The 14,076-nt window shown below is 45.2% G+C and overlaps 1 protein-coding gene and 1 long non-coding RNA gene across 3 annotated transcripts in view; one reads left to right on the plus strand and one right to left on the minus strand.

Annotated features, from left to right (window-relative positions):
* Positions 1–10,261, minus strand: part of LOC129386917 (vitellogenin-6-like) — a 53,582-nt gene extending 43,321 nt beyond the window's left edge. Inside the window, exons 1-6 of the mRNA XM_055075323.2 lie at positions 10,219–10,261; positions 8,928–9,070; positions 8,054–8,188; positions 5,980–6,117; positions 4,177–4,350; positions 1,173–1,312 (exon numbers count right to left, since the gene is read on the minus strand). Of these exons, the coding sequence (XP_054931298.1) occupies positions 1,173–1,312; positions 4,177–4,350; positions 5,980–6,117; positions 8,054–8,188; positions 8,928–9,070; positions 10,219–10,261 (773 nt within the window). The remainder of the gene's footprint in view (positions 1–1,172; positions 1,313–4,176; positions 4,351–5,979; positions 6,118–8,053; positions 8,189–8,927; positions 9,071–10,218) is intronic.
* The window catches only part of LOC140214012 (uncharacterized), a 185,075-nt gene that overhangs the window by 110,564 nt on the left and 60,435 nt on the right, over positions 1–14,076 (plus strand). The window lies entirely within an intron of this gene.

The raw sequence follows: 14,076 nt of genomic DNA on the forward strand, positions 1-14,076 counted from the left end.
CCAGCATGGTTTTCACGGGAGATGAGGTTGCTACGAAATTACCTCATAACAGCGCTTATTTTGTTTCGTTTTACATTACACTGGTTGAAGAGATACGCTTGTTGAATAATTGTCCGAGTTGGCGAGTAAAGCTGGTTGAGCGGATTATTTGTGTAAATGTTACGTTGGTGAATGACTCGTCGATCACTTAGGCTGAGAGAAGACTTACATTGCAGGAAGTCTTACTCTGGGTGATGACATGCAGGATGCCGCAAGAGGTTAGCATGCACTCAGAGCGAGGTTCCCTGTGGTAAAGCGGCCTCTTATTTCGAAGTTATTTATTCAAATAGTGCTGGCTGCCCGTAACAGAACCCATAGCAACCTTTGTTTTACAGCGACACTTCTTTTAAGGCGGAATTATGAATCCTTATAAAATAAAGTTTACGTTGTGCACACATCACGAATAAACAGAAACTTTTATTTAGGCCAGCAATCCATGTTTTTTCTCCCGTCTTGTTTTTCCGGCACCGCTAACTAGGAGTTTGTGTACGGACTTCGAGCTACGGCACAAGCTTAGCGCGTTCGTGTCGCTGACGATAAGCTAGTCGAGCTGACCACTTCGTACGTGGCGACGTAAGTAAACGTTTTGTTACTCGTTACGACGTTGCCTCGTCTCTGTCTGGGCCCCTCCCAGCTGCTGGTCAAGCTCCAGGCCACTAGGGAAATGCTACCTGTACGGTCGAGGGTGCCGGTCCATAACAGAACGCGCAGCCAGTGTCGGGGTAGCGAACCTCCGTACCACTTCATACGCACACGTTCTTCAAAGCACTGTTGGCGTGCGCATGAAGGTTTCACAGGGTATTGATTAACTTCGATGGGAGCGAAATGCAAAAAAGCCCGTGTCCCGTGCATTGGAGGCTCATTAAAGATCCCCTGGTGGTCAAAATTAATCCATAGTCCCCCACTACGACGTACCTCATAATCAAATCGTGGTCTTGGCCCATGAAACCCCAGAATTCAATTTGTCAGGGATAAATCATCACCAAGAACAGCTAGCAGATCCCTACTATACTCCCGGGAGAAGGCTTCGAGAAGTAGCAAATGGAGCTTCGCTGTCTTTGATCAATCAGTTGTTCAGAGGGGCATACACTGGCGAAGGGTCTTGCTTCTCTAGAGCAAGCTCTAAATCTTACTTCAGTTTCACGTGAATCTTCTTGCCCTCGCCGTGAAGCTTGAACAGGTATCCAGACTCGGCCCAGGCGTGCACGATCACGTAATTCTGCGCGGTTCCCTTGAGTTCGTAATACACCTCTGATGTGGAGGAGTACGGGTGCTGAAAAGAGAGAAAAACATATACACTACCGCCCTGGCCAATTTAGCCATAAGTGACGTGTCATTTCCTAGTAAAAAGTAAGCAAAGGTCTCCTTTGGGTGAAGGAACTGGGTTTAACAAACATATCTCCGGTATTACGAGGGATTGTGTTTTCAAGGCATTCGCATACTTGTAGATTGAGCTTGCTCAACTTAGTTTGAATAGAGCGTATGCAAAGCCCGAAAAGCGCTTTATGAGGAATTTTCATAGAACTTATTTCACTTTCGAGGACACGCAGAAGCGACAAACTCGTGTACAGGTTGGATCCATGTTCGGCCATGCTCACGGATTTGTCACAACTTGTAATAAGTTTGCTAATAAACTGGGCCGGTCGAGCCGAGGGAATTCGGTGAGAAGTGCCAGTAATTGAGTACCATCTTTCGTTTATTCTAAACGTAACTGAAGAAAAAGTTATTTGGCAGGTTCCCAAAGTAATTCGTACAAGAGAACGTATCTTTTGATAAAGTTCTATTGTTTATTTTTTCATAATATGGCTGACAGATTTAGATTGGCGCTCCAGGTAGCCAATACGTTAACGTGTTATAGCTTAATAAAGGCAGTGACACCGAAAAAAAGGAATCTGTGCTCAATTTTGTAAGTTCAAATGAATACCAATGTACGATTCTTAGTTAAACTGTATTAGCAAATTAGCAAATAATGTTTTTGTAACATCAAAGCCGTCTTGTTTAGCATCAAAGGAGGGTTGGTAAGGCAGAGAAACCAATGTGACGAGGGGGGTATTGCTGGTCGCTAAAGCCTGCGTTCATTTTTGCAGCTCGAACTTGACACACACGCACGCACATAGAGAGAGAGAGAGAGAGAGAGAGAGAGAGAGAGAGAGAGAGAGAGAGAGCAACAAGTAAACTGGACGAGCGCTGGTCCAGTCTACTTGTTTTTTTCCCCGTGTATGTAGATTCAGTTCGCACTGCGAACATGAATGCAAGACAGAGACGAAGCCAGGACGAAAGAGTGGAGGCCACGCGGCCTTAAAGTTGTCGCACATGGAACGCGTGACGTCAGATATTTTGGTAGCTTATCCTCGGGTTGAGTTAATTATTCGTCGGCAAATAAGTGCAACCTAGCGTTCAAAAAGAGCCGAGGGACCCTATAACGTAAAGCGATTGCAATATGTTTTTATTCCAATATCCTGACGTGAAATTTACGCAACCGCTGACGCAAGCATCGAGCGGTGACCCGCAGCATTGTTTGAACCGACCAATCAAACGCTTTCCTCCTTTATAGGAGGTTACTTTTATTCGCTTTCAAAACGAATAGCATTGTCTATCTTGGCAGGTTTTTCTTATCGAACAGGTGGACTATAGAAGTGAGGAGCACGTAGCAGTGGAGAAGATTTCTGTGGGACCCAGCTAGCCCAGTGAAAGTAGATAACCGGATGAGGACGATGAGGCCGACGTCTGCGACTGGCCTGCTTCCCCTTGCTTAACTTGCGTTGGCTGGTGAAAAATTGTGGAGGCGTTCAAGGAAAGGTTAAAAAAAAAATTCACCGACGATTACGATACTCCCTAGTGCGAAATTTGAACACAGCTCTATACACGTTTTCATTTGGCGATATATTGGCTGGCGCGGGGAAAACCAGGACAATCGAAACAAGTGCGAACAAAACCAAACTAAGCAAAACAAGCAAGCGTGAGCAAGAGTAGATGTGAGCAGGCAATAATACGAAACGAGCGGTCCGGCTGGGACTAGGTACGAGTAAGCATCGAGTGGTTGGGCAGGTCCGCAGGAGACCAGTGTCCCGAGCGCACGTCACTGAAGGAGCCGCTCTCATGGGTCTCCGCCGTTCGCGGCTCGCGGAAGAGCTGCGCTCTAAAATGCCACTAGAACGAATTCTCAGCGAAGAAGCGTTGGTAGAGCGATGTCGTAAATGTTCCGAAAGGGCTCGACAACGTTAGGCTGCCACGCAAAAAAATTTTTTTCCACGCAAATGAATTCACGCTCCCCGGCAGCTCCGAGTAGCCAGTGTCCTAGTGATGGGTAGGCAGACATCTGCTCCTTTCGGAACGGGGTAGCCTCTGGCTATTCCGAAAAAAAAAAGGAAAATTCAGTTTTGTGCGGCATATTAATGCATCTTTATTTCATACACGTCACTCTGATGTGGCGAGTTTGCGATAGTTTTGTGACGTTTCGAGACAGACCGGTGAAGTGGGTACAGCCGTAAAACGCTTGACTATTATAGGAAGGCTAATTGCAAAACGGATATTTATTCAAAAAATAATTATTTTTCTTTTATCTGGGCTAATCATGCGTCATCAATGTGTTCGCGTCATATCAGATGGGCAGCTTTCACGGATGTTTTGAGGTGACGTGGCAGACAGGCGAAGTGGGGGTGGCGCGAAAAATGTTTGACCGATCGCAGAGGGATGATTGCAGAAATGGAATAGAAACGGTCGGGAATAGATTTACGCGCTAGCGCCCAAAGATTGGTCCTCCCAAGTTTTCAGAACCTATCTTGCATCATAACGACCCTGGTAGAGGAAATTTAGAAGCGTTATACGTCACACTGACGTACTTACCAGTTGTGCGGTTTTGTCATACTGGTTTCTATCAGTAATGAGCCTTTTACCGCCAAATGAATAAAATCGAGCCTTTCAAATATTACGTTTCCGCGCGCCGCGGCAGCCCGGTTGCTATTACGTCACGTTGCTGAGCTGGAGGTCGTGGGTTGCGTCATGGCCGCGGCGGCCATGTGACTTTCATTCGCCAATCCGCTTAGGGTTTCTCATTCCCTTAGGCATCGGAACATTCAACACGCCCATTCAGAATGAACTCCAGGCCTACGGGCATCTGCCGTATCACTCGCTCACCATTTCCCCCTGCACTTCGCGCATGACGCACTTCTTCGCCACCTCCCGGCCTATGACGGCAAAGCTGGGGTGGTCGCACTTCTCCAGGTTCTTAACCTTGGTCACCTCAAGGTAGTCGTGCTCTTCTTCTTCGCGAACGACGTACATCGTCTCGCAAGGGCCGTGGAGGCCATCCTGTAGGAAATAATATTGCACGGCGATAAACGTTACATAAAGGAGAAGGGTATATTGCGGGAGGGTTGAAAATTTAGCATGCAGGTACATTGTTTGTAACTTTGGAACAGCGCCAAACGACGGGCCAAGAAAGACTAAGGATTGCGGATATAAACAGAAAGATGTGCAGGCTAGCAATTTAGCCACAGGAATGTGTTTGACACGCTAGGCGATCCCCTTCAAACTCGAAAACGTTTAGAAATTTATATTTTTTTCTTTAATTGTTCCTGCTATCACTCCTCCAAACATTTTAGTCTCAGTCGTTGAATGAATGTTCTCACACTCTCTGTTTTAATGTCATTGCCCATTTGCGGGCAACGACATATAAAACATATATAAACATATATAAACATATAAAAAGAACTACGGGCTGTTCCCTTGTTCGCAGTTTTTATCTTTTATAGTTCTTCATTTCACTTCTCTAGTTAATATTATTTGGGTATTTCCTATAACCGCTGATGACGCATCCCTCATTGTGTGTCCAATATTTAAGATAATCACCAGTTGTCTTTCCTTGATGGTGATGAAACTAGGAGGAGAAGGAAGAGCAACCTTCAGCTCGATTTGAAATAGTGCGAAAGAAGAAAACAAAACAAGCGACCACACTACAGATCACTTTGGCGTTTGTGTTCTTGCTTTCCCTTTCGCACTTTTTTTGTCTCCAATATGTATCACATAGCCCGTGTCAACGCTCATGAAGCCGAACCGTTTAACTCGAGCAGGACGTGTTCTTCGGCTTGTCGGTGCTTTTTCGAGGACTTAAGGCAGCGGAACGTCACAAGCAGTATGAGACACGTACACATCAGTGACGCGTGTCTGTGTCTACCATTGTGGCCTTTTTCGTTTGACAGGATTGTGCTACTTTAATTAAATATACATCAGTGAGCGAACATCTTCGGAAGGCGAGTCGGGTTCAATTTATGCGGTTAGTTCTGTATTGTACTCTCGTAAATTGCGATGTGCGTGGAGGCTGAAATGTTCATTCAGTGCTTGCGGTGCAAGCTTTCATGAGGATAATTCAATGAAATTTGGAGTGGACAAAGGAAACGTCTTGTTACGACCGCCATATGACAGTCGAACCAAAAAGCAATGCATATGTACGTAGCGCAGCTTGAAAAGCAATGCCTTGCGATCCGTGGAAACATGCGCACTCGGTAAATGTGTTGCTGACTGCAATAACAGTTCACTGGTTCATTTGGCTATGGTGTCGGGCTGCTGAGCACGATGTCGCGGGATCGAATCCCGGCCATGGCGGGCGCATTTCGATGAGGACGAAATGCGAAAACACCCGTGGTACCTAGATTTAGGTGCACATTAAAGAGCCCCAGATGCTCCAACTTTCCGGAGTCCCCCACTACGGCGTGGCTCCAAATCAGATCGTTGTTTTGTCACGTAAAACTAGCATAATTCGCTGATTCATTGAGTCATCGAAAAACACGTTTATTTTATTAGTATTACTCAGCACAGAACATGACTATTTTCGCGGCTATTGTTAAAGCTGCATCTCTTGACGCACTTCGTAATATGTATACGAACTTCTGCACGCGCAACAACCTGCACATCTTTATATAGCCTCGGCTGCCAGCTTACCTCTTTGACGTGGTACTCCTTGTCATCGCGGCGGTCGTGACGTCCCTTGACGAGGTCCAGTTGGAAGAGGGACAGCACGCCCTTCTTCACGTTTCTAACCCACAGTGGTTCGCTCTTGCCGATCTCGATCTCCTCGATCTGCAGAAAGCAGTATACAGGATGGGGACAGGCGCGAACAATTCCTAAGTGCTGGCTCTGGTTGTCGATTCACGAGCTCTGCTAAAGTGTTGAAATCACTCGCTGTGTTTAAGATGAAGCTCTAGCACGGGGCTAACAAGAATTTCCTGCATTCAAATGCACGTGAAATGCTGAAGCGCTTTTTGTGACACAACCGTTGAACCAATTTGAAGAAAATTTGTCTGATTCGAGAAAGAAGGTTGAATAATATGGACTCTAAGAAGCAAAATAAGACGAAATCTTACAAATTGTTCCGAAAACTCGTATATTTAAAAAAAAGAAATAGGAGCATGAAGTTTACTAGTCCGTAACTCTACACCAAAAAACAGATATCGCAGTTCTCTGAACCACGACCTTCAGAGGATCTAACGCCGAAAATTTTAATTTATAATATACAGCTTACTTGAAATTCTCCCAATGTTTACGTATGTTACAGAGGTCACGTTCGGTACCTTTTACTGAAATGCGGTGCCTGCCGCGGCGCGAGAATGGCAGCGAAGCGGCGACGGGAGCACCGTAGCGTCGGCGACCTTTCGTGCTAACACGGAAGGTGTTAGCCAGGCACCGCCGCTCTATGAGAACAGCACCTCCCAGGCGCGTACTTTCACCGGATGCGCGTGTAACATGGGCTTGCCCTCACTGCCAGCACGAGAGGAGACAGGCGATGAAGCGTGGCTTCGAGCTAGGCATCACATGGGCCGGAAGTGCGTCATTTATAGCGAAACTGAAAACAAAGTATTCGCTTACTTCAACCTGTTTTGCCCAACACATCAAATATTATACACACTAACAGGTGGAAGAAGTCCACTACTCCAAACACCCTTCTTGACTGACGTCAGATATCGGCCAATAACAGCCATGTGTGGGAATCTGGAATGTGAAGGCATAGACTGTCGCCGGCAGCTTTGAGACGGGCGAGAAGAAGGCTTCGGTTTGAAAAAAAAAATGGTGCTTGAGAAAAAGATAACTTCGCGTTCCGCTTGTGAACTGCATGAGCCGCGCACGGCTACAAAATGTGGGTGAGCGGTTCACAGCTGCGTACGTAATCCGCGGAATGTTTTTTTTTTCCACAATGCCCGAGGGGTGGCTCGGGGATCCTTTAAAGTGAAATAGTAAGATTGGCTTGGTCTGTACACAAGGTTTCCGAAGTTTAGTGTTGCTGTGAGCGAGATCTACGTAAGACAATAGAAGTCGTGGAAGCGAAATACCAGCTAAAGTTTCCGCGCTGCTACCTCGTGACGTCATGCCATTTGTACAACGTCTGCTCGGGACTAGGCAATAGGTGGTGTTTAAGAATGGTGGCTGTGACATGTTTCCGGCTCTGCAACAGGTGGTGTACAAAACCCGACTTCTATGACGTGTTGCTGGCTTCCGCAGTCGGTTCCGCAGGCATTCAACCAGCGAAAGCATAGCCTTTATGATCTGCATTTTAAATCCACAGGGAGCCGTCATTATGGGCCGTAGATGTGGACACCAATTGTTGCTTCCGGTGCGCACAGTCCACAAAAGCAATGCATTCGAAATTCCTTCTTAGTGCTAAGGAGAAGGTGGACGCGGTGCGCTCCATTTACACATCACCTCTATACGCGTAGTTTGGCAAACAAGAAACGTAACACTCGGATACGTCTACCATGGCTTGTTAATGGTTTTGATAGGAAAGTTCTTAGCGCCTTGAAATACTTATTTGTACGGAATTCCGTTGGCTGAAAACATTAGGGATGCGTTTGTGTACAACGGCACGCGTAGTCATGTCCATTGTTGTTGTTCAGTCTTTGCTTTCTTTTAATTTTGCTTTTGTAACTGTGTGTGTGAGGCACTCGCAAGTGGCACAAACGGTGCCGCTGTTTCAACGGCAATAATTCTCCCGAAAAATAAAAAAAACAACAAGACACTGTACCTTCCCTTCGTCGAACTTGGCGGCAAAACCTTGTTCGAGAGCACCGAGGAGGTGATTGTTTGACGCGTACTGGAACTCGTGATTAGACAGGTCGATCTCATCCGAGTTGAACGTGTCCGTTTCGAAGTTCACAATCTGGAAGAATGAGTGGTAAAGGCTTCTGATTTGTATATTGCTTCAGAGAAACAGAGGAAGAAACTTGATCTATTATGAAGCAGAGACAGCGAGAACGCTAATATTTGTAACATTTTTCTCTCAAATAAAAATGTCTGTCGAACTTTCTTTCTAGGCGGCTGTGTAAGTACTTGCGTCTCCGACTATCTCATTTCTCCAGTTTGCAAGTATTTTTACTCGAAAAATTGTAAGGACTTCAAAATGCCGCCACATTAAGGGCGAGAGTGAAAGTTTATAAAAAGGGCCAATATAGGCACGTCTCTGATGCTGCTGCTCAAGTAATATGAAGGTAATTGTCTCTGTAACGTCCGGTAGTCATAAAGCGGTCTAACATCCGCATATTTTAATTAGCCTCATTATGGTTCTGCTTTGAAGATACGAGAGAGAGAGAGAGAGAGAAAAAGGGTAAATATTGTTATTTAGCACCCATTCCGGTGCCTTATCGAAGATAGAAAAATTATCTGTGTTATTACGAAGAAACATAAGGGATGCGCCGTATTTGTGTAACTAAAGCTAAAGAACGCTGATCTATAGTGCTGAAAAAAACAGCAATTGAGGGCAAATCTCTAGCAAATAAGATGAACTCCATCTTTGTCATCTCAACCGCCTTTAAGCTGTTGTGGCGATCGCTCACTTCGCGAGGGCAATTTTGTGGTAATTATTAATTCACTCTATCTGAACTTAGTTTCTCTGAGGTTACCTTGAAGTGCATGTGATCGGGCTTAGGCTGCATGATGACCTTGCTTCGGAATCCAAGACCAGTCAACTGATGCCGCTGCTCAGGGTTTAGAATGTACATCGTTCCGTTGTACTCGTACACATACTCCCTGCCGACTTCGAAGCCTGGTGACCCCAGAGAGAGAGAGAGAAAAAAAAAACATTCAGTACATATTCCTTTATTGCTTAAGCGGGAAAAGCGTGTGTACCGTGAGAAGGAGAAGGACGTAAATAAACTTCCTTTATTCCCTTTACTCATTGTAGGCGCATGTCAGTGCTGTTAGGCCACTCTGCCGCCAAGTTATGCTATAATCGGCGTTCTGCACTTAAATCATTCTTACCTCAGCTGAATCATGATGTCGAAAAGAATTAAACCTTTAAACACAGCAAGGTAGAAAATTCAATTTCTTTATCTCGGCACATTCCACCTGTAAAAATTTCCAACCTTATCGGCATTTAGGCTGCAGCTTTAGGTTATACTTATAAAAAAATTATGGGGTTTAACGTGCCAGAACCACTTTCTGATTATGAGGCACGCCGTAGTGGAGGACTCCGGAAATTTTGACCACCTGGGGTTGTTTAACGTGCACCTAAATCTAAATACCACGGGTGTTTTCGCATTTCGCCCCCACCGAAATGCGGCCGCCGTGGCCGGGATTTGATCCCGCGACCTCGTGCTCAGCAGTCCAACACCATAGCCACAGAGCAACCACGGCGGGTCTGTACTTATTGGCACCGGAAAGTTCAAGCACGATGAAACTGAAACCAGAAGCCTGGTATGAAAAGCGTCTTACTTTCAACAGCTGTCTTAAGTAAATGCGAGCAATGAAGTTAGCACCATTCCTTTAAGAAGCAAAAAGAAAAAGAACCGTGAATGCTTAGGCTATCACAATGCTGCAAAATTTTATACTAATATGTGTAACGCGAAGCTCTGCCTCTATTTTTTTTTAGGCTGACGCTTTCTTTGTCCAACAGCTTGTGGCTTTACACGGCAGGTTGTTTCGCCATGTAAACTTGGTGTTTCATGGGGACCGGGAATTGCTGAACTGTTCCGATACCAAAGGTGACGCATTCAGTGCCGGGCCGATCCCGTAGACTCTCCAATCAAATGTGGTCACTTAGTCGGCCGATCGTGGCACTAGTGCTTGTTTTGTGTCATCGCAAGGGTGACATGTTAGAACCACATAGTCACAAGTGGTAAGTGCACAGACAAAACTGGCAAGACATGGTGTTCTTCCTAGGCGCCACGTGCGATTCATTCAACATCAACTCACCGGAGACTGCGGCAGCCAGGAGCAATATCCATAGCACTGTCATGATGGCAGCTCAAGTGTTCACGCCCATTGCAAGCAGAGCTCTAAATGCCTCCGCTCGCTCTTTGAATGCGTGAAGTACTGGATTACCTTTGCTAGGGTGGATGAGAGGGAGGGTAGCTTTGGATATGGCGCAAGAGTGCGGTAATATAGAGAGGGGGTCGGGGGAGGACCAGACTGTGAAGTGCATAGGGGAAAGATAAAACGGTTGTTTTCTTAGCGTCGCATTTCCAGCAGTGATAATACCATCCGTCCAGAGAAACCTCATTCGAGCAGGTCACTCGTCCTAAGTCTCAGTCTGGGCTCAGATTTTTCGATTGCGAAGCGTGCGGTCTTCTCGAGCGTCGCCGGTGAAGTAGCGGCCTCCTGGGTGTCACGTACGGGGTGACTGAATTCGCCCTTGAAACTAAGTTCATACGATACGTCGCACAGGCTCTCTGCACTGCTGACTGTTTTTTGGCGCGTGTGGCTGGGTCGCGCCTCAGTTGGCCTTTGAAAAGGCGTAACTTTATTTCGAAAGCGTTTGCACATAACTGGAATCCGGAAAGTTTTCAAATAACGGGTGTAGAAGTAAGCTGAACGCGAATTTGGAGGCCTGCGGTGAGAAAGTACCAAATATGGCAGTCAGTGGACTTGCGTGGAAAGCAATGAGGTATTGAGCGAGTGAGGTCAGTCAAGTAAGCGAGTGGTCATGGGTTTGCTACCATGTCTATATATTCAGTTACTATGTTTCTTATTTTTCCTTGTGGAACTTTCTGTTTTTTAGCAGGGTCAGGCTCAGTAGTCACGACGCTTGCAAATAAAAAAAGAAAGAAAGAGGAAAGGCAGTTTAGCCCAAAGTAGAATCATTGAGAGCGATAGCAATGGTTAGCGTTGCGCTGAAGGCGATTCAGAAATGTTGGCATGACGAGGAATGAACGAAAACTTTATTAATGCTAAAAGATGCCGCTAGGTTAGGGGGCGCTGCGGTGCAAGCCGATGATGAACTTTTCCAGGCACTTATGAACATAGTCAAGCTGCTACTTAGCAGCTTTTTGTCCTTGTCTTCGCGTTAGTTATGTGCAGATGCTGTAATGAATCACAAATAAATTGATTGATTGATTGATTGATTGATTGATTGATTGATTGATTGATTGATTGATTGATTGATTGATCACACGATATAGCGTTGGTAGTGTTTTGTCTTAGCGAGGATGAGCCAGTCCAGTGTAGGTGAGAATGAAAGGCCACAGGAACTTGGGAAGGGATGGGGGAGAGGAATGACATACCAATAGCACATGGTGTTAGTCTTGTTATCCTTGGCACTCAGGGCGAGGCCTTGATTGTGCCCTAATGCGGTACTGGCGAATGCGACTTGGCATTGAGCCCACCGTAAGAGCGTTACATGCTCTCTGATTAAGGTCGGGTATGGGCGTGAGAATTTTGTGCCTTTGGAGCGGTATTTGTTCAGAGTCAGGCGCACTGTCATTATTGGGAACATGTAAGGAGACCGTAGATAATGGGAGCTCGTAGTAACTCTTCTTGAGCCAGCTGGTTAGCTGCTTGATTGCCCAGCGCATCCCTGCTGTCGGAGATGCAGATTATTTTCGTAGGAGCATTGAGGTGTGCCTGAATAAGAGTGGCGGTGTTGGCTCCATCTTGTCGGAAATGTAGGTCATCTTAAGTACAATGTATGGCAAAAAATTCACGTTCCTCGCGCAATTATAAGCGTTACAAATAATTATTGAACTCTTGTTCCTGCACTTTGTTTATATGCATGATTCATTTTATTTATTTATACCTACTGCAGCTTTCTTGGGCTAATGCAGGAGTGGATGTGAAATGCAGAACAATGACAAATAATAAAAGACAATATGAACAATGCATACCAAATGTAAATACTAACTACCTATTCAACAGCAGCTAAAAATAAGTTTAAAGGAAGAGAACGAGTAGGACTAGGCAAAAAATTCTAATATTCAATTAATTACATAGGGATAGAAACTGTATTTGCAAGTTTCCGTATGGGCAACATAAGGCGCGATGATTAGGTGATGGTGACTTCCACTTCTAGATAGTTTAGCAGGAGTTAGGTAATTATTTGTAGAAATCTGGCAAGAGGAGTTAATAATGCAATGCAAAAATTTTATTGATTGCGTGCGTCGGTGATCTGAGAGCGGTTGCAAGGCTAGGGATGAAAGCACTGTGTTGAAGGTGAAAAAATCCCTATCGAGCCTGAGGCATATGAAGCGAATCGCACTCTTTTGAAAGCCCTCGATTTGATTAATGTCGCATTGTTTCCACGGATTCCAGACAGGTGAAGTATATTCTAGTAGCGGCCGGATTAGTGATATATACGGGGAGAATTAGAAATTGTTTACGCCTATTTTCTATTAACCAAGATAAGGTACGTGTAGGTAACTACATACATACGTACTATTTTACCTACGTTACACTATTTTCCCACATAGTCCCCACACCGGTTCAGACACTTGTCTCATTGCAGCAGTAAATTTGAGATGTCCCCTGGCAGAATTCGCCCGGCAGACTGTGGAACCACTTTTGGACTGCTGTCACGATGTTGTCGTCAGTCAGTGACGCACGCAGCCTCCTCAAACGCTTATTGTCACGAAAGCCTTCACAGCCTTTTGCGAACTCACAACACCACCACCACCTCACACTTCTCAATGTGAGTCACCTTTCCCCATACGTGGGCTGGGTTTCCCTGTGGATTTCGATGGGCATTCGTCCCTTGCTCCACAGAAAACGAATCACATTTCGTTGCTTGTACGCCGTGGACATGCTGAAGGTGGCGGTTGTGTCTTACAATCGACAGCAGCGCCTTGCCGCGGAGCTACCGGCAGATAAGGCCGGGCCGGTCCAAGAAAGGTCCACCGCTGGGAATGGATATGTTGGCTTCGCACTTACAGCCGTAATTTGGCTAACAAACAACAGGGGCAAATACTTTTTGGTTCGCCGTCGTACATGAGTAGTTTACTACCTCTTAATGAAAAATGAGGCTAAGAAAAATGAGAAATCCCATCTCTTGGGGCTGTGGTCAATGTGCGGCGCAGATACCCTAACCTTTTCAGTACCTGGTCAGGTTATTAAAACTATGTGTTTGGACCAAGGCATATTGGCCGTGAAAACAAGACCAAGGTATTTATATTCACTAACGCTCTGAATGGGAGTATTATTATTTTCTAAGTAAAAACGGAAGACATCGGGTTGTTAGTGAAAGTCATAAGGACGGCATTGCGGATGTTAATTGTCTTTAGCCAGGTAACGCAGCAAGAGCAAAGGAAACTGCATTTTGAATCTCTAAACAGTCTTAAAAGCAGGCAATTTTGTTGTATAATACGCAGTCTTCGGCATACAAACGTAAATTTGAGGTTACGTGACGAGGCAAATCATTTATAAATATCAAGAAAAGCAACGGACCCAACATGGAACCTTGTGGTCCTTCTGAGGGCACTTATACCACCCTGGAATCAGCTCTGTTAAAGAACACAAATTAATAAATTATGATCAATTGGAAGTAAAACTAAAAATCCAGCTGAGAAGCCGGGTATTGTTAAGAATGGCGTCAAGTTTATGCATCAATTTTGAATGAATCCCTGTATCGAATGCCTTCGAAGAGTCAATGAAGGTTGCGTCAATTTGATTGTCCGAGCCGAGGCTAATATAAATGTCATGTGTAAATTCAGCTAGATGGTTTTACTGCGCTGAATTGGCGTCCGAAGCCGTCCTGGACTTTAGTCAGTAATCTATTTGGCTTAAGATCCATAATGCGTTTATAAGTAATGTTCTCTAACATTTTACGTGAATGAGAAGTAAAAG

Source organism: Dermacentor andersoni, chromosome 11 (assembly GCF_023375885.2).
Source record: "Dermacentor andersoni chromosome 11, qqDerAnde1_hic_scaffold, whole genome shotgun sequence".
Taxonomy (NCBI): Eukaryota; Metazoa; Arthropoda; class Arachnida; order Ixodida; family Ixodidae; genus Dermacentor; species Dermacentor andersoni.